This window comes from Pongo abelii, chromosome 1, assembly GCF_028885655.2.
Source record: "Pongo abelii isolate AG06213 chromosome 1, NHGRI_mPonAbe1-v2.0_pri, whole genome shotgun sequence".
Lineage (NCBI taxonomy): Eukaryota > Metazoa > Chordata > Mammalia > Primates > Hominidae > Pongo > Pongo abelii.
This window is the reverse complement of record NC_071985.2, coordinates 42,018,793-42,042,039: the sequence shown is the minus strand read 5'-3', so window position 1 is coordinate 42,042,039 and position 23,247 is coordinate 42,018,793. Positions and strand designations below refer to the sequence as shown.

The following is a 23,247-nucleotide window of genomic DNA, read 5'->3' as shown; positions in this document are numbered from 1 at the left end:
TATGTACATATATGACTATAGAGAAAGAATAGAGAATGGTAAAGAAAATATAGTAAAATGTTAACATGCAGAGAATCTGGATGACAAGTATATGGAAATTCTCTGCAGTACTCTTGAAACTTTTCTATAGAGATTACTTCAAAATAAAAAGAAGAGCAGAAGTGGCTGCTGTTCCTAAATTCCCTAAGTAAACTTACACTGTTTTTTCAAACTGGGAGATGAATCCACTAATAGATTTTGAAATGAGTTTGGTGGATTTCTAATAAGAATAGGATAGCCTAGCCTAGTCTAGCATAACACAGCATGGCACAGAGGACGAACATTGTAGATTACTAAGGGTGAGTACTAACTTGTGAAAGTTTTGTTTAAGTTCTAGAAAGAGAAACAAGTGAGTGTAGTGGGTTGCGTGGTCAAAAAAGTGGGGAAGCCACCGCAACGAGGGGCGAGTCTGAGCCAAAGAGTGGCTCAGAGCTCCCCGCCCACCTCATGCCGGGCCGTCCCTCTTGCTTGTCCCACCCTCACCGGCGCCGCGTCAGCCCCCAGGCCGCCTGCAGGTGTGCGCTCAGAACTAGCCCGTGTGCCGGACACTATATAAGGGCCCGCCTCTCCTGGCTCACAGCTGCCTGCTGCTCCAGCCCTGCCCTCCCGGAGCTGCCGGACGCTCGCGGGTCTCGGAACGCATCCCGCCGCGGGGGCTTCGGCCGTGGCATGGGCGCCGCGGGCCTGCTCGGGGTTTTCTTGGCTCTCGTCGCACCGGGGGTCCTCGGTGAGCTGGGAGGGGGAGCACGGAGGTGGGGACGCGTCCCGGGCAGGGAAAGCTTCTGTGCCACGATGCAAAACAGGGGGCCAAAAGCGAGACGGTGGGGGCAGTGCTCGACGCGTGTCCGCCTCCCGCTGGCTTTGAGGGACCACTGCAATAAACCGCCTGGTCCTGATTGTCCCCACTGGCTCTTCCAGGAGCTGGGACCTCCAGAATTGCAGGCTGCGCCTCAGAGGGGCGCTGTCTGGTCGGCCGGGTGTGGCTGGCGGCGTGCGGGTGCTCGCTGTCTCCTGCCGGGCTCCCCGCCCCTGGGATTCTGCAGGTGCTCATCGTTCTCTGGCCGGCGGTCAGCGCTACCGCTCGCCGCGGGAAACCTACCCACTGCATGCGGTACCAGCTAGCCACGTGAGGCTGTTTCTCTACACCCCGAACCGCGCTCCTGCCCAGCAAAAGCGGCAGAGCCTCGGCTCCCTTCCCTAAATAAGAGTAAGACCTGGTTCCCAAGCATGGGTCTCAGATTTTCTGAACTCTAATGTGATATTGGTAAAGCGATCCTAAACATTAACCATCCGTAGTTATTTTTGAGACATGGATTAAAACTATTATTTTCTTCTTGTTATTAACCTTCTGTAATGGTGTGGACGTCCGCAAAGGTCTCATTCACCGTTTATTATATCTTTTTTTCCTCCAGATTGGCTTGATTTTAAAGAAAGATTATAATTAAGATTAGCGTCTCTTGGCTACAGGATGTGTCTAAGTTTCTAATTATCTCCAGGGTACCGTGCATTGCTAGTTTATAAGACGTTTACTGTATGCAGACCTCAATAACTGGGTGACTTTTGGCAAGTCATTTAGCTCCCTGATCTTCAGTTTCTTCATCTGTAAAATGAAACTAGTGATTAACTGGCCTTCCACCTCACTGAGCTGCCCTGAGCACAGATGAAACTAAGCAAAGAAAGTTGGATGTTAGTTGTTACTACTAAATATCAGTAATAAGCCTCCTGTACAGACTTGTTTTTATGGAGCCAGCATTTAAGCTAACAAGCTGGGTGTCCAGTTGTTTCTATGGACATCCAGCTTGTTGAGGTGTCTGGAATACTGCACATATTAGTTTATTACAACTTTTTGCTTTCCTGACATTTTACTGTCTTCTGACCCTTAAACCTTTCTCCAGACCATTATCTTCATCTCTCTTTTTCTGCGTATTAACTCCCTTTGAACAAATGTACATTCACAACTTTCTCTAAGAGCAGAGTACGTCCCTGACTTCTCACCTATTTCTAAATTTCGGAGAGGATATTATCAACTGAAAATCAAATTCTTCACCAGTCCTGCCAATTGAGGGCCACAGCAGCAGCATCATGTAGGTCACTTAACTGGAGACCCATGAAATACCAGGTCTACCTATCTGTCAGCCATTCAAGCTACTGTGCTTCTGTTGTTTGTCCATTTCTTATTTTTGTACCAGTATTCCCATCCTAAGCATTATAATTACCTGTGTAACAACTTCATCTCTTTTATGAGATTTTGGTTCTCATGATTAGAAAGGTTAAAGAGTGACCTATAGGTCACTTTCCAATTATGAAAACAAAAAATTAAATATAGATATTTTCATTATTTCACTCCATTGTTCAAAAATCTAAAAGGCCTCCGGTGGAAGAAAATCTAGTGTCTTCAGCCTTTCTAGCCCTTTGGAATGGGATCTCACCGAAGCTCACAGCCCCTGATTTCTCCAGCTGCCTGTCTTGATTGTGCTGCTCATGGTCTTCCCCACCTGTCTCCCATGGCGCATGCTTTGCCCACTCTCCACTGCTGACTTTTACTGCTTCTGTGTGCTCTCCACAGATCATCTCTTGGCTTTTGGCCAGTTCCTGCACCTGAGTGTGCTTAAGAAACTTCTAAAGCACTTTTATAAAATGTAGGTTCCTGGTTCCATCTCCCCCTCCAGAGGTTCATAGGTTTGGAGTTAGCACAGGAAAGCTGAGGTTTAACAATCACTCTAGAAGATTCTGCAGCAAGTATCTATAGGGCACACTGCTATAAGCAAAGTCGATGGGAGCAAATTTCCTTTTTAGTGTTTTCCTATTTTTCCTTTACTCTATTTGCATAAACAGATTCAAATTTCCTACACTTCTAGATTTTACTCAAGCCTTCAGTGGCCACCTAACTTTATCCTATGCTGAGAAAACAAAACCATGAAACAAGAATGCTCCCATTTTCTAATCAGCTACAAACCTACCAACTTACAAACTTACCTCCATCTGGAATTAGATTTTGTTCTCCACTGCAGAAAACCTGCTGAGGCCTTCCCATCACATTAGAATAAAACCCATGCCCCTTTTTCTCCAATCTGAGGCTTTCTACCTCTCCCTGAAATTCTCTATACCCCACTCACTCTTTCTGCCCCAGCCACACTGGCCTTCTCTTTATTCTTTGAGCACAATTGCACTAGGTATTCTCTCTTTTGAAATGCTCTTCCTACAAATTATTCTTTGCCTGTCTCCTTCTTGACATTCAAGGCTCAGCCCTCTGTTGTGCTTCTCTGACTCTTGTCTGAAGTATCCATATTCCAGGGTACTCTCCAATACAAAACTGTGTTCTATTTTCTACAGACCACCTATCACCATCTAAAACCTTCTTGCTTATTTATTTACCTGTTTGTTGTTTGTTCCCTCACTGGAATACAAGTTCCATGAGTGCAAGACCTTAATCTGCCTTATTTCCTGATTTGAGTTCCTATCAATAGCCTGTAACTTGGAATTCAATAAATATTAATTGAAATCTTGGTATGTTTCCTCCTATAACAATGAAAGAAGTCTGCTTTCTGCTGACAAATTCAGCTCCTTTTCCTGTATTCATGATCATGTTCCATACCATCTTGCCTTTGCAAGGACTTTACTTCTGCAGATATCTCCTGCCTTGCATCATCAATGTACCTCTTTCTGTATGATCATCCCCACCAGCATTTAAGTATACCCCAGGAAATCCTTTATGGACCTTCTCATGACCCACTGGAACTCCGTTTTCCTGTCCCTCTTCTTGTCCTTCTCAGCAAAACTTTTCATTGACTACTTACTCAAATTTCGTTATCTCCTTCTCCACTTCAGACAGGCTTCTTCCCCACAGTCTCCTGAAACTGTTTCTTGCAATGTCGCTACTGACCCTTAGGCTGATAAATCCAACGGTCATTTTTCTATGTTAATCTTTCTCAGTCTTTCAGCAAAAACTGATGACTTCCATTCCCTTGAAACCATTATCATTCTCATCTTCCAAACCAAGACACTCTTACCTGTTTTCTCCATACTTGTCTGTTGACTCTTAGTCTTTTTTGTTCTACCTGTAAATATTAGAGGGTCTTGGGGCTTAGCCCTGAGCCTCTTCTGTCTTTCTTCATTTCTTCTTCCTAAAAAACCTCAACTCATCTTGTCTCATGGCTTTGAATACTATTTATATGTTGACGACTCATATTTATTATCTATAGTTCTGTCCTCTCTCCTGAGCTGCAAACTTGTACATCCATCTTCCTACTTGGCATCTTGATGTGGATGCCTAGTGTGTTAGATATACCAAGTCTGAATGGAAATGATTCTGAACACAATTCCCTACCCCAAGGCCACAACACACACACACACACACACACGCACACACACACACACACACACACACTCCTTTTTCAGGCTTTCCATCCTCAGAACAGGGTAATTCTATCAATTGTGTAGCCCAAGTCAGAAGTCTAGAAGTCAGGAATCCTCCTGTTTCCTCAGCCCCGCATGTAAAACAACAAAAAGTCTTGCCAATTCTATTTCTAAAATATATCCACTGCTCAATCCTCTGGTCCAAGCTTCATTTATTTTTATTTTTATTTTTTGGCCCTAAACTGTACTCTTTGCTTCTAAAAGTAGCAGTTCAATCCACTCTCTACCCAATTGCCGGAATATTCCTTTAAAAATGTAAGTCAGGCCTTGTGATTGTCCTGCTTGAACTCTCTAATGACTTCTACTCAGGATAACATTCACATATCTGTGGTCTAAGAAGCCCTTCATGATCACTCCTGCTGAGTTTTCTGACTTGATCATGGACCATTCTGCTTTGCTCATTGCATCCCAGCCACACTTTCCTTCTGTCTGTCCCTGGAGCATACCAAATCCATTCCTCCTGTTAGGGCCTCTGCCTAAAATGCTTGTACCCAGCAATATGCCTGGCTGCTTCCTTCTTCCTTCTTGTCCTTCAGTCACAACTTAAATGCTGCCTTTTCACAGGCCTTCCTTAACTATCATAACTGAAGTTGCATGCCACCGTGTCCCTTCTCCTTCCAGTGCATTACATTGTGACATATCACTCTATTTCATATTTCATGTTCAGCACCTTCTTATTTATTTCCTGGTATCTATTTAGAGTCTGTCTCTTTCTGTTGGATTATAAATTCTATGAGGGTGGGAACCTTGTCTCTGATGTTCACAGATACATCTCCTGTGCTTAGGACTGAACTTTGGTTAATATGCATAACTGTTGTTAATAACAAACAGAGAAAGACTCTCTAAAAGAAAAAAGATGTTTGTTTGGGAATAGAACATTGCAATGGGAATATGTGTGTGATTGTGAATTGTGTGTGTATTCAGGGAAGTAAAAGAAGACAAAGGTTTTTAAAGGAAAAATACGAGGATTACATAATTGTTTTAGAATAATTGTCCTTGGCTACAAAGACCAATAACAAGGGTGATGCCAATATGAGGTTATACAGGCAGATGCCGGAAGGATGTTCTTGTAGGGTTGCAGTGGCTTTTGTGCACGGTTGTGGTTTTTCAGTCTTTTATGATAGTTTGGGTTAACAGGTATACAAGCATGAGAACCCTGTTTTCATGGCCTTCCCTGGCTTTGTCAAGGTTTTTTTTTTTTTTTTTAAATTACATTAGTGACTCTATTTTGATTCTGACAACTTTCACACCATCATTCAAAACTTGCTTATCAAATAGGCAGGAAACCCAGTATTAAGGTATTTGATATATGAATTATCAGTCTCAATAATGATTTTCCCTCCTACCTGCTTTCTGACTAAAATTTCAGTTTTATTTTTATTATCCTATATGTTTGTTTTTTATCCATTTCAAATGGATTTCCAAGCCATTCCAGGTAAAGTCCCTGGGCCCAAGTAATTAAATATATCCCTGTTCATTTAACTCAGAAACTGCTTCACCTGGTAATTTTAAACATGGTTGGAAGGATGTATATCTGAATGTCAAGTCACCGTCTTTGATCTTCGATCCAGTCATGATCTCCTCTGAGTTTTACTCCCGGCTACAGAAAGATGTGGAAAGGGTCCAGTGACCCTCAAGAAAATTTGTACTATTTGATGGCCTATGGCTTAACCTTCCTTTTTCTGATATGATCTGCCTTGTGACCTGGGATTCTGGCTTTCGTTACTAATGAGGATTGATGTTCCCAAAGGAAGATAGCCCTTAAGTCTCCTTATTGGGAATGAGACCCTCCCATTTTTTTTATCATCCAGAAAGTGTGATCTGTATCTCCTTTCATCATGGAAAGTTATGCTGTGAAGCACCCTTCTGCTTTTGCTGTTTCTAGATCTTCATTCCATCTTCGTCCATGTTATTGCCACTGATTAAATCTTGTAAATTTAAATTGGTTTTCCAGCTTGTGGAGGATAATTTGATATAGTCCTTATTTACATTTGATAATTACAGATTAAGTCACTTGACTAGAGTCACTAGTACAAGTAGTATCAGGATCATGAAGTTTGTCTTCATTGAGGTCAAACCCTGATATTCCTTATAGAATCTTGCTATTTTGCACAGAGTAAGCATTTGGAGACTTTTGTAGTTGTTAATGGAGAAAACTAAAGAAACTGAGGAAATAAATCGAAGGGGACCTATAGTGATATCTGGCTCCCAATAATGATGCCTATTCTTAGAAACAGTCTTTGTGACTTCTCCAGTAGTAGTTTGGGGTCACAGCTAAGGTCTGGCTGTGTTTTGGGAGCTTTGTGTGTGACCTTGCGTCAGTTCATCCATGTTTATACTTTGACTTTCACCCGTACCTGTCTCAGACCTGTTTGAAAAAGGAGATTATAAATTTGATATTTAAATACACTGCTATTCTAGGAGGGCCTTACAACTGGGTACTTTTTTTTTTTTTTGCCTGGACTACCATCTGATCTGGAAGAAAAGTGAACTTCTTGTTTTCTGCTTGTCAGTTTAGGGCTTTGAAACTTGAGCTCATTCTCATACATAGAAAAATGACTTTTCCAGCTATATCCCTAAGTGTATCATTGCTATAGTTTCTTACCTATCTCCTAGAATAACTTCTGTTCCATTATTAATAATAATATTGTTATTTTAAGTCACAGGAATCTGTCTTGAAATGACTGTCCCTTTATCTAGTTCCCATCAGAAAGTATTTACTGAGTTCTCTTTGGGGGCATATTACTCTACTAGATTAACAGAATAAAATAATGAAGAATAATAAACATGTTTTCTCCTCTCTAGGCATTAAAGGTTTAATAGCTAAGATAGTTACATAAATTCATTAAAGTGATTTTCAGGATCATATGTGTACTGAGCTTTTACAAGATCTTTTATATACTTTAGTTTCTTATGCTATCCTGGGAAAGTATAAGTATTTAAAGTATAAGTATTTAAAGATTTTTACTTTTTTGTCCCACAAATTCACAAATAGCATACATTAGTTATGTGCAGTTTTTTTGTGTATAAATAATACCTCAATGAAGCTGGGAAAAATATTAATATCCGCTCCCCCTACCACCCTTATAAAAAAAAATCAAAACATATGTACTCATCCTTCAAGGCCCTTGCCACATGCCTTTCCTGTTTTCCCCAGACTCTGACCTCACTGTGAAAAAACAAGCAAACAAACTAAAGCCACTAATTTTTACTTGTAAGGGTGAAGGAGATGGAACAATTCTGAGGATTTTCTGAAATTTTATGAAAAATTACTTTCTCCATCTCTGAAGTCTACCCTAAAAATTATCTGAACCTCTGAGCTTATTTCTGTGTATATTCACCCATACTGCAATGATATGCATTCTTCATTCCATAAAATATTGCCCTATTTTAGACTTACATTCTAAAGATCAAAGTTTTCAGGATAATTGGTAACAAGGCAGAAGCAGAGAAGAGGTTTTAGCCTCTCTTGCTTTTTATGTTTCTGTAGCCTTTGTCTCAGGTCCTCAGGTCAGGGTAAGTTTCTGCCAAGGTTTCCTTTTGCTAAGCCTAAAATTCAGAGTGACCAGTCTTAAGTTTGCTGCTGAGAAATCTTGCAAATACAAATGCTTTCTTGGGTATATCAAGAGGCATTCTTTATCACCTCCCTAGAGATCTTCAAGTGGCCAGATGTCGCTGTATCTGGATAAGATAACGTGTCATGTTTAAGATAAAAGACCAGTAAATTCACATGTCATCTCAAGTGAAGAGGGCTCCTAAGTGCTCCATGCTTCCTTTTACTCCTAGGGGCACTGGGTATAAGGGTTACGTCATGATAGCTGGCCGAACCTATTCATCCTGTGATCTTTATGACTTTGATCTATGGTGTCCATACTGTGTTAGGGTGAGGTTAGAAGTTAGAGTACAAGGGATGTTAATATTACCTCATCCTTGTCCCATTCAATTCAAAAAATACTTTTAAGTAACTACTAGATAGTAAGCTCTAGACCAGACAGTGGGGCCTGGGAGTGACATAAAAATGAATCTGATAGTCTTTGCCTTTGAGAAACTCCTACACTAGTTGTAAAGGCCGACTCTTAAATATATTGTACTATGAGGTAGTTCTCTTATTTATGAAGTGCTATGAGGTCATAGAGAAATAAATCATAAATGCTACCTAGAAGAATTAGAGAAATATAGGCCCTCTGAGCAGAGGAAACAGCATTTGCAAAAGCATAAGTGTGCAAGAACATGATGTCTTTGGAAAAAATCAGTGTTGTTGGAGTATAGGCTACATAGTGAGGAATGGTAGTTGATTAAATGGATTGGAGCTTACTTGTAAAAAAAAATCTATGCATTTTTCCCTATAAACAATGGAAAGTCATAGTAAGTTTTTAAATGTGCAGAGTGGCATGACCACATTTGTGTTTTAGAAAGATTATATGTGCAGTAGTATAGAAGATGTACCAGCCCAAGGGAGAACAATTAGAAAAGTAGATTATGTCATTCAATGATCCAATGAGAGACTACTGCAGTGACAAAATAGTTGGTTTGGAGAGAGATTTCTGGAGTCCAGTCACTAAACTTTGGTAAGTAATTGAATGAAGAGAAGAGAGTAGAGGATGAATTAGAGGATGAGTTACAAAAAGGAAATGATCACTGTGAGTTTTTTAAGGCAGAAGTCTTAGTAGATGATACCATAGATTAACAGAATATGTGTATAAAGATGGAAAATGAAGACTATAAGTTATAATTGACCACAAATAAAGTTGGCATCCATGCACAGAAATGCAGACTGTGTGCATTAAACAAGTAGTGTTCTAGAGTTGACTGATCCTTTGGAAAGTTTTGTAAATGTAAGAATTTCTGTGAGTAAACATAAGCAGGCCTGTCAGCAAGTCCAGTCAGGTTGAGATTTAATATAAAACACAAAAAGTCTCCAAAAAGTCTCCTGAATCCCAGCCCCAAATTCTGTTTGGGTTGCTTTGGTTTTCTTTTGTAGATAAATCATGTGTGAGTCATAGAGAACTCCTTTAGGACTCTGTGATTACACACATGGGTATTGCATTTGGGTCGACAATGACATATTCTTGTAATAAAGGGTGAGTTGGCAGGAGACAGCTCCAGGGTACATGGATACCAGAACAGCAGTTCCAACCAGAAACCATCACTCTTCCAAAAGAGATCTGAGTAATTGCCCCATACTTTTTAAAATAAATAAGCAAAAAGGAATCACCTCCCTGATCCACTCCAGAGACACTGCTTCAAGATTACCAGCTAGAGAGGATCCCTAGAAGAGAAGGAAGTTTTGGCTGCTCTCTTCCAATTTTAAGTCTCCAGTGCTACTGACCAGGAGCTTGAATTTCGTTTGGCTTTAAATTGTATGACTCCTTAATCTGTCACCCCTGCTTGTCATAAATGATATTCTATTCTTTGCTATTCTTTCAGTAGAGAAAGAACTAAGCTTTTCTAAAATGTAAGTCTAGCTGGGAGATGATCACTCATCTCTTTTTTATTTTTATTTTTATTTCTGGGGTACATGTGCAGGATGTGCAGTTTTGTTACAAGGTAAACATGTGCTGTGAGATTTCTCATCTCTTTGTCGTTAGATATCTACTCTTTGGTGACTCATCTGCTACATGTATTATCTCAGACAATATTGTAACCTGGGATAATGACATGCCTTTTAATGAATGTAAGTAAAACAATCTCTTTATTGCACCCTATTTAATTCCTCTTGTCCCCTTCCAGAGGGAAATTGGCCATCTGCACACCGAAGTGAGTAGCCAGGAGGGTTTACACTTGGTTTGAGTAGCTCTAAGCACACAGCTATGACTTACCCATCTTCCTCATGGCCCCCAATCCTACTACACTTTACTTTGTTTACTGTCCTTTGATTATAAGTTATTTCATAGTGAGTAAATGCTTACATCTAAAACATTCTGGGAGATTACACACTGCCAACTTTGTTCCATGCAAAAAGTAAGCAACCCTAGGTCCCTTCTATAACAATTTATCTGTGGTCTGGGGTGGGGACTGGTGACCAGCTCATAGCTTTTCGGTTTTTATCAGCCAGTTCCATATATATTTTGACCTTGCTACTTCCTATTTAGAATCATCTTTGAGATCAGGATACAGAATTTCAACAAAATGGGTAAACTGTAGGCTGAGTTGCAGTTTGGATTGCAAGAATGAAGAGAAAATTCTCAGAAAGTATAATATTCTCTCTTTCCCCACCTACTCCTTAAAAAGGTATTCCTTGTAAGTCACTCCCAGCCATCCCCAATGGGACTTTGACAGAGCAGCAGGGAGAGAGGGGTTTGCTATGAAATCATCAGTGCCATATTGGATATAATAGGAAAAAGCTGTTTGACCTCTTGGGTGAGAAGTCAATGCATTGCACCAGCAAAATAATCAAGTTGATGTCTGGAGCTCTGGAGCAACCCTCCTCTTCAGTATATTACTCTTACTTGAATGCTCAATTATAGAAGTTGAAAATGGAGTTGTGGAATCTGGATTATGTTCATTTTTTAAAAATGATACAGTGATATTTAAGTGTAAGCTTGGTTTTACCATGAAAGGCAGCAATGTAATATGGTGTCAACTAAACAGCAAACAGAATCCTCTACTGCCAAAGTGCTTCAGGGGTGAGTTGGGCTGAAACTTCAGGATCTAGAAATAAAACAAGGTTTTTTTGGGAAATAGATATATGGTACCTATGGAAAGAGCAGAAGGAAGATAGTATATGTAGTTGAGTTTTCTAGTTAAAGAGTTTTTTATTGTTGTTGTTTGTTTTTTGTTTCTGTTTTTGTTTTTTTGAGATGGAGTTTCACTCAGTCGCCCAGGCTGGAGTGCAATGGCATGATCTTGGCTCACTGCAACCTCCACCTCCCGGGTTCAAGCGATTCTCCTGTCTCAGCCTCCCGAGTGGCTGGGATTACCAGCATCCGACATCATGCCTGGCTAATTTTTGTATTTTTGTAGAGATGGGGTTTCACCATGTTGATCAGGCTGGTCTTGAACTCCTGACCTCAGGTGATCCATCTGCCTCAGCCTCCCAAAGTGCTGGGATTACAGACGTGAACCACCTCACCTGGCCTAGTTAAAGAGTTTAAAAGTAAACTTTGAAAGTAATATCTAAATGTTGCAGATGTAGGACATTTTTTTCTTTTGTATTTTGGGGCAGTGCTAGATTTGTGTTATTGTAGGGGAAATTAAAAGATGCTTTTTTAAAAAAGCAGATAGCACCAAAGTCAATGATTAGAGATTTTTTCATACATATATATATATATATATATAATTATCACATCTTATCCATAGGTGTGCTTTGAACATATATATGACACTCTTCTCTGTCTTCTGGAATGCAGACCAAAGATGTTAAATTGATTCAGTTGAGTATATATTATATTGCAGATTCTATATGTATAAAGACAACAGTTCTCGAAAGTTACTCTTACTGAAACCAAGTATAGCACTGATGTGATGAAACAGTTTCGCTGTATCTTCTTATGTCAGTTTTCACTGAAGACCTCCTCTTGGAGCCAAAAGGAAGTTAACTGAAAGTTCTAGAGGTTGGCAATTTTCCCTTTATTCTGAGACTCCCTCAGAAAAGGTGTGCATAACAAAGTAAATGTAAACAATATCCTTCATGGTTATTAGGACAAGTAAATGAAGAATATGAGGCCATTATTCAAAACCTCTGTTCACTTCCTGTGGCTTTTTCAAAGTGTTCCAGCCTCAAGTCATGACAAATCACCTGTACTGAGGCTCTAGTATCTTCAGCAGCAGGACCAAATGTGGTCATCTCAGCCTGTACCCCCAGTTGTGTGTTTGAAGCAGCCATTGAATAATTAGTATGTTCCAGGTATTGTACTTTCTCTGTTCATGTACTTTTAGCACTGGAGTCTCACTACACCTTATGAAGTAGTTTGCATTATATTATAGACTAAGAAACTGAAGCTTAAAGAGAGTAAGACTTGCCTGAGGTCACACAGCTATTGAATGACCGTGGGGAGTTGAAACTAGGTCCGCTGAGCTCAAATTTCCCTAATCCATGGTACCTCCCCACATGTAACTATCGTGCCACTAATATGTTATTTTCATGTGCTAAATTTGCCTTTTGTTTCATTATTAAAATTGATTAGACTCAGAACTTTTGGATACATTCTTTTCATTATTATTGTTTGGTCAAGATGATTTATGTTGATCTGTTTGCTGAGGATCAAGAAAAAGGTAAGAATTTAGGAGTTTGGGAGTAAGCAGGGAAGAAATAAACTATACATATTTCTAAGTCTGTTTCTGAAAAAGTTATGTGGTCTGTATTTGGATATTTTACCTACATTTGAATATTTTATCACCATGATCAGTATGCCTACCAAGTTCCTTTTCTACTTTTCAGGGATTTCTTGTGGTTCTCCTCCTCCTATCCTAAATGGCCGGATTAGTCATTATTCTACCCCCATTGCTGTTGGTACCGTGATAAGGTACAGTTGTTCAACTGCCTTCCGCCTCATTGGAGAAAAAAGTGTATTATGCATAACTAAAGACAAAGTGGATGGAACCTGGGATAAACCTGCTCCTAAATGTGAATATTTCAATAAATATTCTTCTTGCCCTGAGCCCATAGTACCAGGAGGATACAAAATTAGAGGCTCTACACCCTACAGACATGGTGATTATGTGACATTCGCCTGTAAAACCAACTTCTCCATGAACGGAAACAAGTCTGTTTGGTGTCAAGCAAATAATATGTGGGGGCCGACACGACTACCAACCTGTGAAAGTGGTGAGTATGAAAAGAAAGCTGGGTTGGGAGGTTGGGGTCTTGCCTTTCTGTGCAGACCACGTTTTGTACGCTCCTGAAGGACAAACAGTGTGAACATGTAATGATGGGGGTGGAAGAAGGAAACAAGTGAAAAGGTGAAAGTTATGGCTTCTTCATTTTTCTTCATGGAGGAATATAACTGCTCGTTCAAAAAACATCAATTGAGCAAAGGAGTTTAAAGTACAATGGAAAAATGTAATTAAACATACCTAATAATTGAGTAGGGTAAGTTTTGCAAGGATGGGGCCAGAGTTTGTTGGGGATGTGGGAATGGGGTGGTTTTCAACTGTGTGTCTGTGTTACTGTTAAAATGAGAAGAAAGGTGGGATCTTACAGCAAAAACACACCCAATGGATTTGAAATTAATGTATAAGTAGCTGCTAATACAGTCTGGCACAGGTGATATCCTCTTCTCTGTGGTCTCTGTAAACATGTTTTGAAGTTAACCACTGTTTCCCCAAGTCATCTTCTGAGCCATCACATTTCAAATAAATGCCTTTGAAAATAGGGACCCACTGTAAATTATTCATTCCTTCTCTTTTGGTCTGGTTTATGTTGCTGCTGAAATATAAATCTGAATTTGAATTCCACAATTACAAGAATTGGCAATATTTGACAAAAATTATACTATCAAATTAGGTATTTATTTTCTTAATAAAGAACAATGTTGACAAATTTTAAGCAGATTAAAGAGCTGACAAAACTGTTAAATTAGTATAAAATCGGATTCTATTTATTGATCGATTGATTGATAAATAGATAGCCTTGGAGGAAGGAGATCTTATGATAGTTACAAAGTGTAATGGCTGCTGAAAACAATTAAGCCTTTGTAATGATTTAGACAGACATATATGTATGGACATGGAAGGATATCGTATTCATGTCTCTAAGTAGAGGAAGTAAGGCATAGAATATGTATTAGTTGTACACACACACATAATATAGGTGTATATATGTATCATGCATAGGATCCCAATAAACTATATTACCAATATCTACCAAGATATCCCTTGAAAATGATAGCATGCTACTTTTGGAACAGAGAATAAGCTTAAGGGTGAGAATATAGGTGAAAATTGACTTTTTTTGGTAATTGAAATTTTTCACAAGGCAAATGTAATTCATATAGTGTAACTAAAAATGAAAAATAATGTACTATTTATGGCTATTTGTGGCATAAAATGGATACACTTAAACCACACCTGTTTGATATTTAAAAGACTAGGTTGAAAGTTAATACCAACTGGCTATCATAGATCATGTGTCATTTATTTAAATCTATATCCTAAGTCAGCATCTCGATCAAGCTTGTCCAACTCGCTACCTGTGGACAGCATGTGGCCCAGGATGGCTTTGAATGTGGCCCAACAGAAATTCATAAACTTTCTTAAACCATTATGAGATTTTTTTGCAATTTTTTTAGCTCATCAGTTATCATTAGTGTTAGTGTATATTATGTGTGGCCCAAGACAATTTTTCTTCTTCCAATGTGGCCCAGGGAAGCCAAAAGATTGGACCCCCTTGATTCTAGATTGTGAAGGATGCATCATCTGACGGCTTTTTTTCCTGGTATGTGTGTGTAAAGTTTTCCCTCTCGAGTGCCCAGCACTTCCTATGATCCACAATGGACATCACACAAGCGAGAATGTCAGCTCCATTGCTCCAGGATTGTCTGTGACTTACAGCTGTGAATCTGGTTACTTGCTTGTTGGAGAAAAGATCATTAACTGTTTGTCTTCGGGACAATGGAGTGCTGTCCCCCCCACATGTGAAGGTACTCTAAATTTACAATCTATTTTAAGAATCTGGGCTGTTCTGTTATTTGCCACATGTTTCTCATCTTTGGTTTGTTATTTAGAGGCACGCTGTAAACCTCTAGGACGATTTCCCAATGGGAAGGTAAAGGAACCTCCAATTCTCCGGGTTGGTGTAACTGCAAACTTTTTCTGTGATGAAGGGTGAGTGTCAGGATTATTTATGAGATTTAATTCATTTGGCTTGTGTGTGCATGGTATGGACTGTGAAACCTGCAGAGGGCTCCTCTGTGAGGATCTCTGGGCAGCCTGGGGTAGGGTTGTGAGAGGTAATTCTGATAAAAGGAACAGGTGCACACCGATTGAATGAACTTGTCTTGAATTGTAAGTAGAGGCTGCTGTTCTTCAGCGCAAACTGCCTAATAGTTCTGAATGACAACCTTCTGTCTCCAGGTATCGACTGCAAGGCCCACCTTCTAGTCGGTGTGTAATTGCTGGACAGGGAGTTGCTTGGACCAAAATGCCAGTATGTGAAGGTAGGCTAGGCAACTATGGTCTGACAGCACTGCATTCTCAGCTTAACTAAAAGCTTTTGGTTCAGTCATTACCTTACAGACTCTTACTGAACACAGAACTCCTAGAGATCTTTAAGGATATGGTCTTCACCAAAGCATTCTTATTTTTTGTTTCCTCAAGTAAAATGGGGTTCCTAGGATTTCCCTCCTCTGAAAGCTATGCAGACCTTCTAAGTAGGTAGACCATGTCCATAAAGAAAATTGTGTATTTAGTAAAAGAAATCAAAGGATCAGCAGAGTACATATACTCAGGAATGAAGCTTGAGAATCATACTTCTAAATTATGTTGCTTTAGCTGCCTTGATTGATTCATTATAGATTTGGATATCACTGTCCTAGGATAGTGGTATCAAGCAGCATCTGGGGCATTCTTTGTTTTCAATACACCTATGATCTTGTCATTTCTTTCTGCAATTTCCCTAGAAATTTTTTGCCCATCACCTCCCCCTATTCTCAATGGAAGACGTACAGGCAACTCACTAGCAAATGTCTCATATGGAAGCATAGTCACTTACACTTGTGACCCGGACCCAGAGGAAGGAGTGAACTTCATCCTTATTGGAGAGAGCACTCTCCATTGTACAGTTGATAGTCAGAAGACTGGGACCTGGAGTGGCCCTGCCCCACGCTGTGAGCTTTCTACTTCTGCGGTTCAGTGTCCACATCCCCAGATCCTAAGAGGCCGAATGGTATCTGGGCAGAAAGATCGCTATACCTATAACGACACTGTGATATTTGCTTGCATGTTTGGCTTCACCTTGAAGGGCAGCAAGCAAATCCGATGCAATGCCCAAGGCACATGGGAGCCATCTGCACCAGTCTGTGAAAAGGGTGAGTGTTCCGGTACTCAGAAAAGGTGCTTCTGATTCGTTTTCTGAAAAATTAGAAGAAGGGGTTGTGGGCTTTAAGTAGGGCCTTGTCCAGTTTATACTCCCCTCAAATCTACTAAACCTAATCAATATAAATTTTGTAGAGGGCATTCTTATTACTAGCCCCCGACCATTGTTTTATTTTGTGGGAATATGCTTGGGAAAATAAATGTTAGGAATCACTAAGTTTCCCATTTCTATAGAGGAAAAAATGAGGAGAAAAATGCTTGTTTGTCTTAATAGTGACTTCTTAAAAGAGAAGTCATTCAAGCCCTCATTCCTAGGGATATATCAGAATCTCCCATAAAAAACATACAAGATGATTCCTTATGAAGGGAAGAGACAGGAGAGGAGTTGCAGCACCCAGTGGAAACTGAACAGCATCTGCAGCAGCCTAAGTGCAGAAAACAACAACAACAACAACAACAAAAGATTGGGAAACGGTGATCTAAAATTACCCAAAGCTGGTCTGCAACATATGTTCTGTATCATACAGCTGACACCAGAGTGGAATTATAGCATGAATATCAATTTCTTTGGCTCAGTTTCTTTCTGTGGTTGTTTACTTAAGCAGTTATGTTATGTTTTGTTTTTGTCCTTTCATTTAGAATGCCAGGCCCCTCCTAACATCCTCAATGGGCAAAAGGAAGATAGACACATGGTCCGCTTTGACCCTGGAACATCTATAAAATATAGCTGTAACCCTGGCTATGTGCTGGTGGGAGAAGAATCCATACAGTGTACCTCTGAGGGGGTATGGACACGCCCTGTACCCCAATGCAAAGGTGCCGGGCCTCAAATGTAGACATTTTGTTAACTTCAAGATTGCCTTGAATTAAATTCTCATTCTAGTCTCTTTTCTTAGTGGCAGTGTGTGAAGCTACAGAAAAGCAACTCTTGACAAAACCCCAGCACCAATTTGTTAGACCAGATGTCAACTCTTCTTGTGATGAAGGGTGAGTGAAGGCTGACTCAGCCTGACCCAAGTCCGGTGTATCAGCACACACTGCAGCCTCTATGTAAGAGTTTGTATCAGTACACCCTGCAAGCTCTATCTAAGAGTTTGTCTCATAGGTGCTTGCCTGTCACATGGTCATGGAAGTGTCTATCATACTATTTTTCCATGCATGGAAATTATGCCTGTGCAATGAGAGGTTGGTGCTGATGTTGGCTACATTTTTGTTGCTATTGCTTCTTGGCCTGAAAGTAGTGAGTCTGCTTGGGAGCCATGGCTCTTGCCTAACTTAGTGGTCACCTGATGGCAAAATGACATACATGACTCTGTCTCTAGGTACAAGTTAAGTGGGAGTGTTTATCAGGAGTGTCAAGGCACAATTCCTTGGTTTATGGAGATTCGTCTTTGTAAAGGTGAGTAGCAAAAATGATATAGGAGCTGAAATAATGTGAGATCTATACATTTCCTTGGAGATTTTTGTTTTGGGACATGTTATGAGAATTAGAGTATTAGATTCTGTTCTGTTGATTTTGCCAATAGTTATGGTTGCACAGTTTTGCCATGTCTTTGTTTTGCTACCTTTTTCTTCATCAGTAACTTAAATCTACTTGGTTACTGATTCTATTTTGTGGTTTATGATTATGGGAATAATGACAGCGGTGAGTATACGAGCCACCATCTTAATTTTGGATATACCACAGTTTAGTGGAGAGAGTAAGGGACAGGTGTCAGATCTGAATTCACATTCTGTCTCTACTGCTTACTAGTGTGAGACCTTGGACCACTTTGTACAACTCCTCTGAAACTCTAGCCTTTCTTCTGTAAAGTTTGCATAAGACTACAGACTAGGAGATCCAGAGAATGTAAATAAAAAGTAAAAAGGACCAGGCGCAGTGGCTCACGCCTGTAATCCCAACACTCTGGGAGGCTGAGGGGGGCAGATCACAAGGTCAGGAGATCAAGACCATTCTGGCTAACATGGTAAAACCCCATCTCTACTAAAAATGCAAAAAATTAGCTGGGTGTGGTGGCATGCACCTGTGGTCCTAGCTACTTGGGAGACTGAGGCAGGAGAATCACTTGAACCCGGGAGGCGGAGATTGCAGTGAGCCGAGATCACACCACTGCACTCTAGCCTAGGCAACAGAGTGAGACTCCGTCTCAAAAAAAAAAGTAAAAAGAAATTTAAAAAATTTAAAAAACACTACAGACTTCAAATTATTCAAATTAAATTGTACTATTGCTACTTTCTTGATGAGGAAACTGCCTATCACAAAGTAGGCGCTCATTCAACAATAAGTTTTCTCAGCTAACCATATAAACCATCATATCACCTCAGCCCAGAGTAACCAAGAAAGCATAATTCTATTACCCTGTGTCTTTTATTCTCCTATTGCCTAGTTAAAAAGAATTCTTCTTTTAATTAGCAATTTACTACTGGGCCTAACTAACTCATAATGTGATGTTATCAACCACATTCACTTTTAATAAAGATTTTGTTTCCTATGAAATGTGTTTAAATTGAATTTTACATACTTAATGAGCTTTCACACAACTCACATCATGAAAATGTACCCATACCATCCAGGAAACAACAGATTCATAACCAGCTTCATTTGGTGGTTCTTTGTTCTTTGGTGTCTAATACAGGAACTCAATTCTACAGTGTCTTTTCATCTCTCTAGAAATCACCTGCCCACCACCCCCTGTTATCTACAATGGGGCACACACCGGGAGTTCCTTAGAGGATTTTCCGTATGGAACCATGGTCACTTACACATGTAACCCCGGGCCAGAAAGAGGAGTGGAATTCAGCCTCATTGGAGAGAGCACCATCCGTTGTACAAGCAATGATCAAGAAACAGGCACCTGGAGTGGCCCTGCTCCCCTATGTAAACTTTCCCTCCTTACTGTCCAGTGCTCAAATGTCCATATTGCAAATGGATACAAGATATCTGGCAAGGAAGCCCCATATTTCTACAATGACACTGTGACATTCAAGTGTTATAGTGGATTTACTTTGAAGGGCAGTAGTCAGATTCGTTGCAAAGCTGATAACACCTGGGATCCTGAAATACCAGTTTGTGAAAAAGGTAAAAACCCAATAAGGGGGAAAAAAGGAGAGATTTACTTAATTGTTCTTGTTTATTATCTCCCACCCAAAACTGCATCATGGAAAGAGGCAAGAGGGGCACAGATTACTTTCCATTTCTTCCATCCTATAATAGATATTCTCTGTGTTGTGTGTGTGTGCATGCAAATGCCCCCTTGGATCTGGGATCTATTCAGGGTAGATAATGAGAGAGCCTTTTTAAAGAGCAAACAGCATTCAGTAGTGAATTTGAGCTTCATGATCTTTGGCATCAGAGTTTCAGACTGTCTGTCCAATGTTGTACACTTAGTGTTCTTGAGTAGAAATTCCTCTGTGTTGGTATTTATGTAGGGAGTTTTTCTCTTCAGGCTGCCAGCCACCTCCTGGGCTCCACCATGGTCGTCATACAGGTGGAAATACGGTCTTCTTTGTCTCTGGGATGACTGTAGACTACACTTGTGACCCTGGCTACTTGCTTGTGGGAAACAAATCCATTCACTGTATGCCTTCAGGAAATTGGAGTCCTTCTGCCCCACGGTGTGAAGGTACTTTCAGTTCCAGAGTTGTCCTTCTCTTTGATATGAGACATCTATAAATACTGTAATTCCATCCTTGCTTCTCCAGAAACATGCCGACCTGTGAGAGAGGATCTTCAAAAACTTCCAGTTGGTTCACATGTGGAGCTAGTTAATACGTCCTGCCAAGATGGGTGAGTATGAAGTGGTCTATTCTGAGAAAAGGTCTCAACCTTTTTTTGTGGATTAACTCGACCTTCAACTTGTCTTGGTGGCATCCTTTAGCGGCTCCTCATTGTCACAGGCATGGAGAATATGAGGTTCCAATGGCCTAACTAGCAACTCTGACTCTTCAGTCGTGCCTTGACATGGAAAGGGCTTTGCTTAACTCAAAAGTAGTTTTTTTACTTGGAGAACCTAGAATTTCAACTCCTCTGCCAAAGTTCTTATTTAGAAGTCCCTTTTTGCATGCGGTTTGAAGAGATATGATATTGGGAACAGGAAATGCATTATAATCTGTCTCTCTGTAGGTACCAGTTGACTGGACATGCTTATCAGATGTGTCAAGATGCTGAAAATGGAATTTGGTTCAAAAAGATTCCACTTTGTAAAGGTAAGTTAGAAAAAATAAAAGCCTGACAAAGGTAATGGAGGATTAGAGAGGGCAGGCCACTGAAGAATTAGTCTGCTGCTGCTTCAGCAGTCTTAGGCATCTCCCTCATTGGAGGTTAGTTAAGAAAAATCTTGTGGTGTTGGTCAGCGTTGATACTGAGAAACAACATTGTCACGTAGGCACTATTTTCCACGCATCTGCTAATTTTGCTAACAATAACAAAATATATAGTGCATATTCCTAGGTCATGGGAACATAGCTGTATTTCTTTCTTCCTTCACACTTTACTCTATTTTCTGAATTTTTATGGAGTATATAGTACTCATATAATCACATTTAATAAAGCTGTTTTTTAAAAAAGCATAATCCATATTCCAAAATTTAAGTTATTTTCTAGTTATGTGAAATGTATGCAGTTGCATATTGTCATTTGTACCTGAATGAAGACTGCTCACCTTGAGGTACTAGCTGAAGTGGAACTCCCTAAATCTCTTCTGCAGTTATTCACTGTCACCCTCCCCCAGTGATTGTCAATGGGAAGCACACAGGCATGATGGCAGAAAACTTTCTATATGGAAATGAAGTCTCTTATGAATGTGACCAAGGATTCTATCTCCTGGGAGAGAAAAAATTGCAGTGCAGAAGTGATTCTAAAGGACATGGATCTTGGAGCGGGCCTTCCCCACAGTGCTTACGATCTCCTCCTGTGACTCGCTGCCCTAACCCAGAAGTCAAACATGGGTACAAGCTCAATAAAACACATTCTGCATATTCCCACAATGACATAGTGTATGTTGACTGCAATCCTGGCTTCATCATGAACGGTAGTCGCGTGATTAGGTGTCATACTGATAACACATGGGTGCCAGGTGTGCCAACTTGTATCAAAAAAGGTAAGATACTTGGAAGGGATAAGTTATGGGATGTTGTACAGAAGAAAGAAAAAAGGTTTTGAATCTGCACTTGACATTCTGCCTAAAGAAAAGCATCTAAGAGCTAAGGCAGTTATATTGTTTTACAAGATATCTGCCTTTTCCTATCTTCTCACTTGATTGTTTTCTCTTTCCTTTCTCAGTGTATTGAGCAATAAATAGTACATGAAAGGATAATGGCTAACTTCCAAATTGATAGCATCTCCAGAATTGTTATTGTTATGACTTTAGTGTAAGAAAAATGCACATACATTTTTGGCAAATGTTTGGCAGTAATATTGCTAATAATTTGATATTTAAGGCTATGTTGCCAGCCAGAAAGAGAACCTTGGGTGTTCTGGAGAATTAATTGGCCCTCCAACCCATTGAGTTGTCTTTCTTGTAATTGTAGTTATCATTTGGCAGCCTTATTCCTGTCCATGACTATCTACAGCAGAGGCTGTTTGGCAACGGTTGTCTTTGGCCAGCACAGTAATCTTAAGTGAAACCCATCTTCAGTTTAAGATAAATAGTGAGCTTGTGAGCCACGAGAGCCCCCTTTGCTTCCCAGCAAGGCACCAGTAACTTGAGCTGAGCAGTGGCTGCCACTTTTAGAAGGACAGGGGCTCTCTGACTTGTCGTATCTGGTGGCTTCACTTCCTAGCTCTCGTAGACATTTGAAGGTGTAACCATTGTCTGCTATTTAAAGGCAAAAGAAAAGAAAACTGTTGGCTGATGGATTACCGTTGTGAACTGTATCCATTAATATTTCATTATCTTATTTTTTAACACTTTTCTTCAAATCATATTGGCTATCAGTAGGAAATGCAGATCTCCATCCAGTGTTGCTGGTCTGGGTGGAATGAATTAATGTTTTTGGATACCAGTTAGTTGGCTTGTTGCTTCTGGCCTTCCTGTATCGCTATCACCCAGAGATAGTGCAGGCTATATGTTCCTCTGTGCTGAGTTGAAGACCCTTTCTTATTGGTGTCTAAGCCTTCATAGGGTGTCAGCCTCCGCCTAAGACCCCCAACGGGAACCATACCGGTGGAAACATAGCTCGATTTTCTCCTGGAATGTCAATCCTGTACAGCTGTGACCAAGGCTACCTGCTGGTGGGAGAGGCACTCCTTCTTTGCACACATGAGGGAACCTGGAGCCAACCTGCCCCTCATTGTAAAGGTGCTTTGTCTATTTTTTATTCTTATTTTTATATCAAGTTTGTGCCAAATAGATATATTCAGTTGGGTACTTTCAACTTAAAATAGCCAAAGAAATGAATTAACTGCCTCATTACATTAAATGCTTTAATTAGATTAACACAATCATTAATCTAAATATCTCAAAATAAGAAAAAATGTCTCAGGCTGTAGTCTATCTGGTGAATGACCACTTATGTAGTCATTTACACAGAGAAAGTTGGAGTTATGTCTGTAAATTAAACAACCAAAGCACAGATTGCATTTACACACTGTAGTTACAGTTATGTTAAGTGTGTATTTGATAAAGTACCAATAAAAAGCACACCAATCTTTTGAGAATATTTACTGAGTGTTGGTGGGATTGTGGGCACATTTTTAATAAAAGTTTCAGAAAGTCATTTTCATTATCATGAACAGTGCATATGAAATATGACTAGTAAATTAGTATCTAGTATTTGTTGAACACTTTTTACTCTATGCCAGACACTGTGCACAGCACC

General features: G+C 40.0%; 1 protein-coding gene across 3 annotated transcripts in view; it reads left to right on the top strand.

Moving 5' to 3' along the window:
- The first annotated feature begins 544 nt into the window (after nt 1-544).
- The window catches only part of CR2 (complement C3d receptor 2), a 35,623-nt gene continuing 12,920 nt past the window's right edge, over nt 545-23,247 (top strand). Inside the window, exons 1-15 of one of the 3 annotated variants that reach the window (XM_054521564.1) lie at nt 545-766; nt 12,836-13,222; nt 14,847-15,035; nt 15,120-15,219; nt 15,469-15,551; nt 16,014-16,421; nt 17,068-17,244; nt 17,325-17,415; nt 17,751-17,827; nt 19,100-19,507; nt 19,875-20,051; nt 20,131-20,215; nt 20,552-20,634; nt 21,159-21,527; nt 22,542-22,727. In XM_054521564.1, the coding sequence (XP_054377539.1) occupies nt 709-766; nt 12,836-13,222; nt 14,847-15,035; nt 15,120-15,219; nt 15,469-15,551; nt 16,014-16,421; nt 17,068-17,244; nt 17,325-17,415; nt 17,751-17,827; nt 19,100-19,507; nt 19,875-20,051; nt 20,131-20,215; nt 20,552-20,634; nt 21,159-21,527; nt 22,542-22,727 (2,878 nt within the window). In that variant the 5' untranslated portion in view covers nt 545-708. Of the gene's footprint in view, nt 767-12,835; nt 13,223-14,846; nt 15,036-15,119; nt 15,220-15,468; nt 15,552-16,013; nt 16,422-17,067; nt 17,245-17,324; nt 17,416-17,750; nt 17,828-19,099; nt 19,508-19,874; nt 20,052-20,130; nt 20,216-20,551; nt 20,635-21,134; nt 21,528-22,541; nt 22,728-23,247 lie in introns of all 3 variants that reach the window. The other 2 variants (XM_009238382.3, XM_009238386.3) reach the window with 2 other exon arrangements.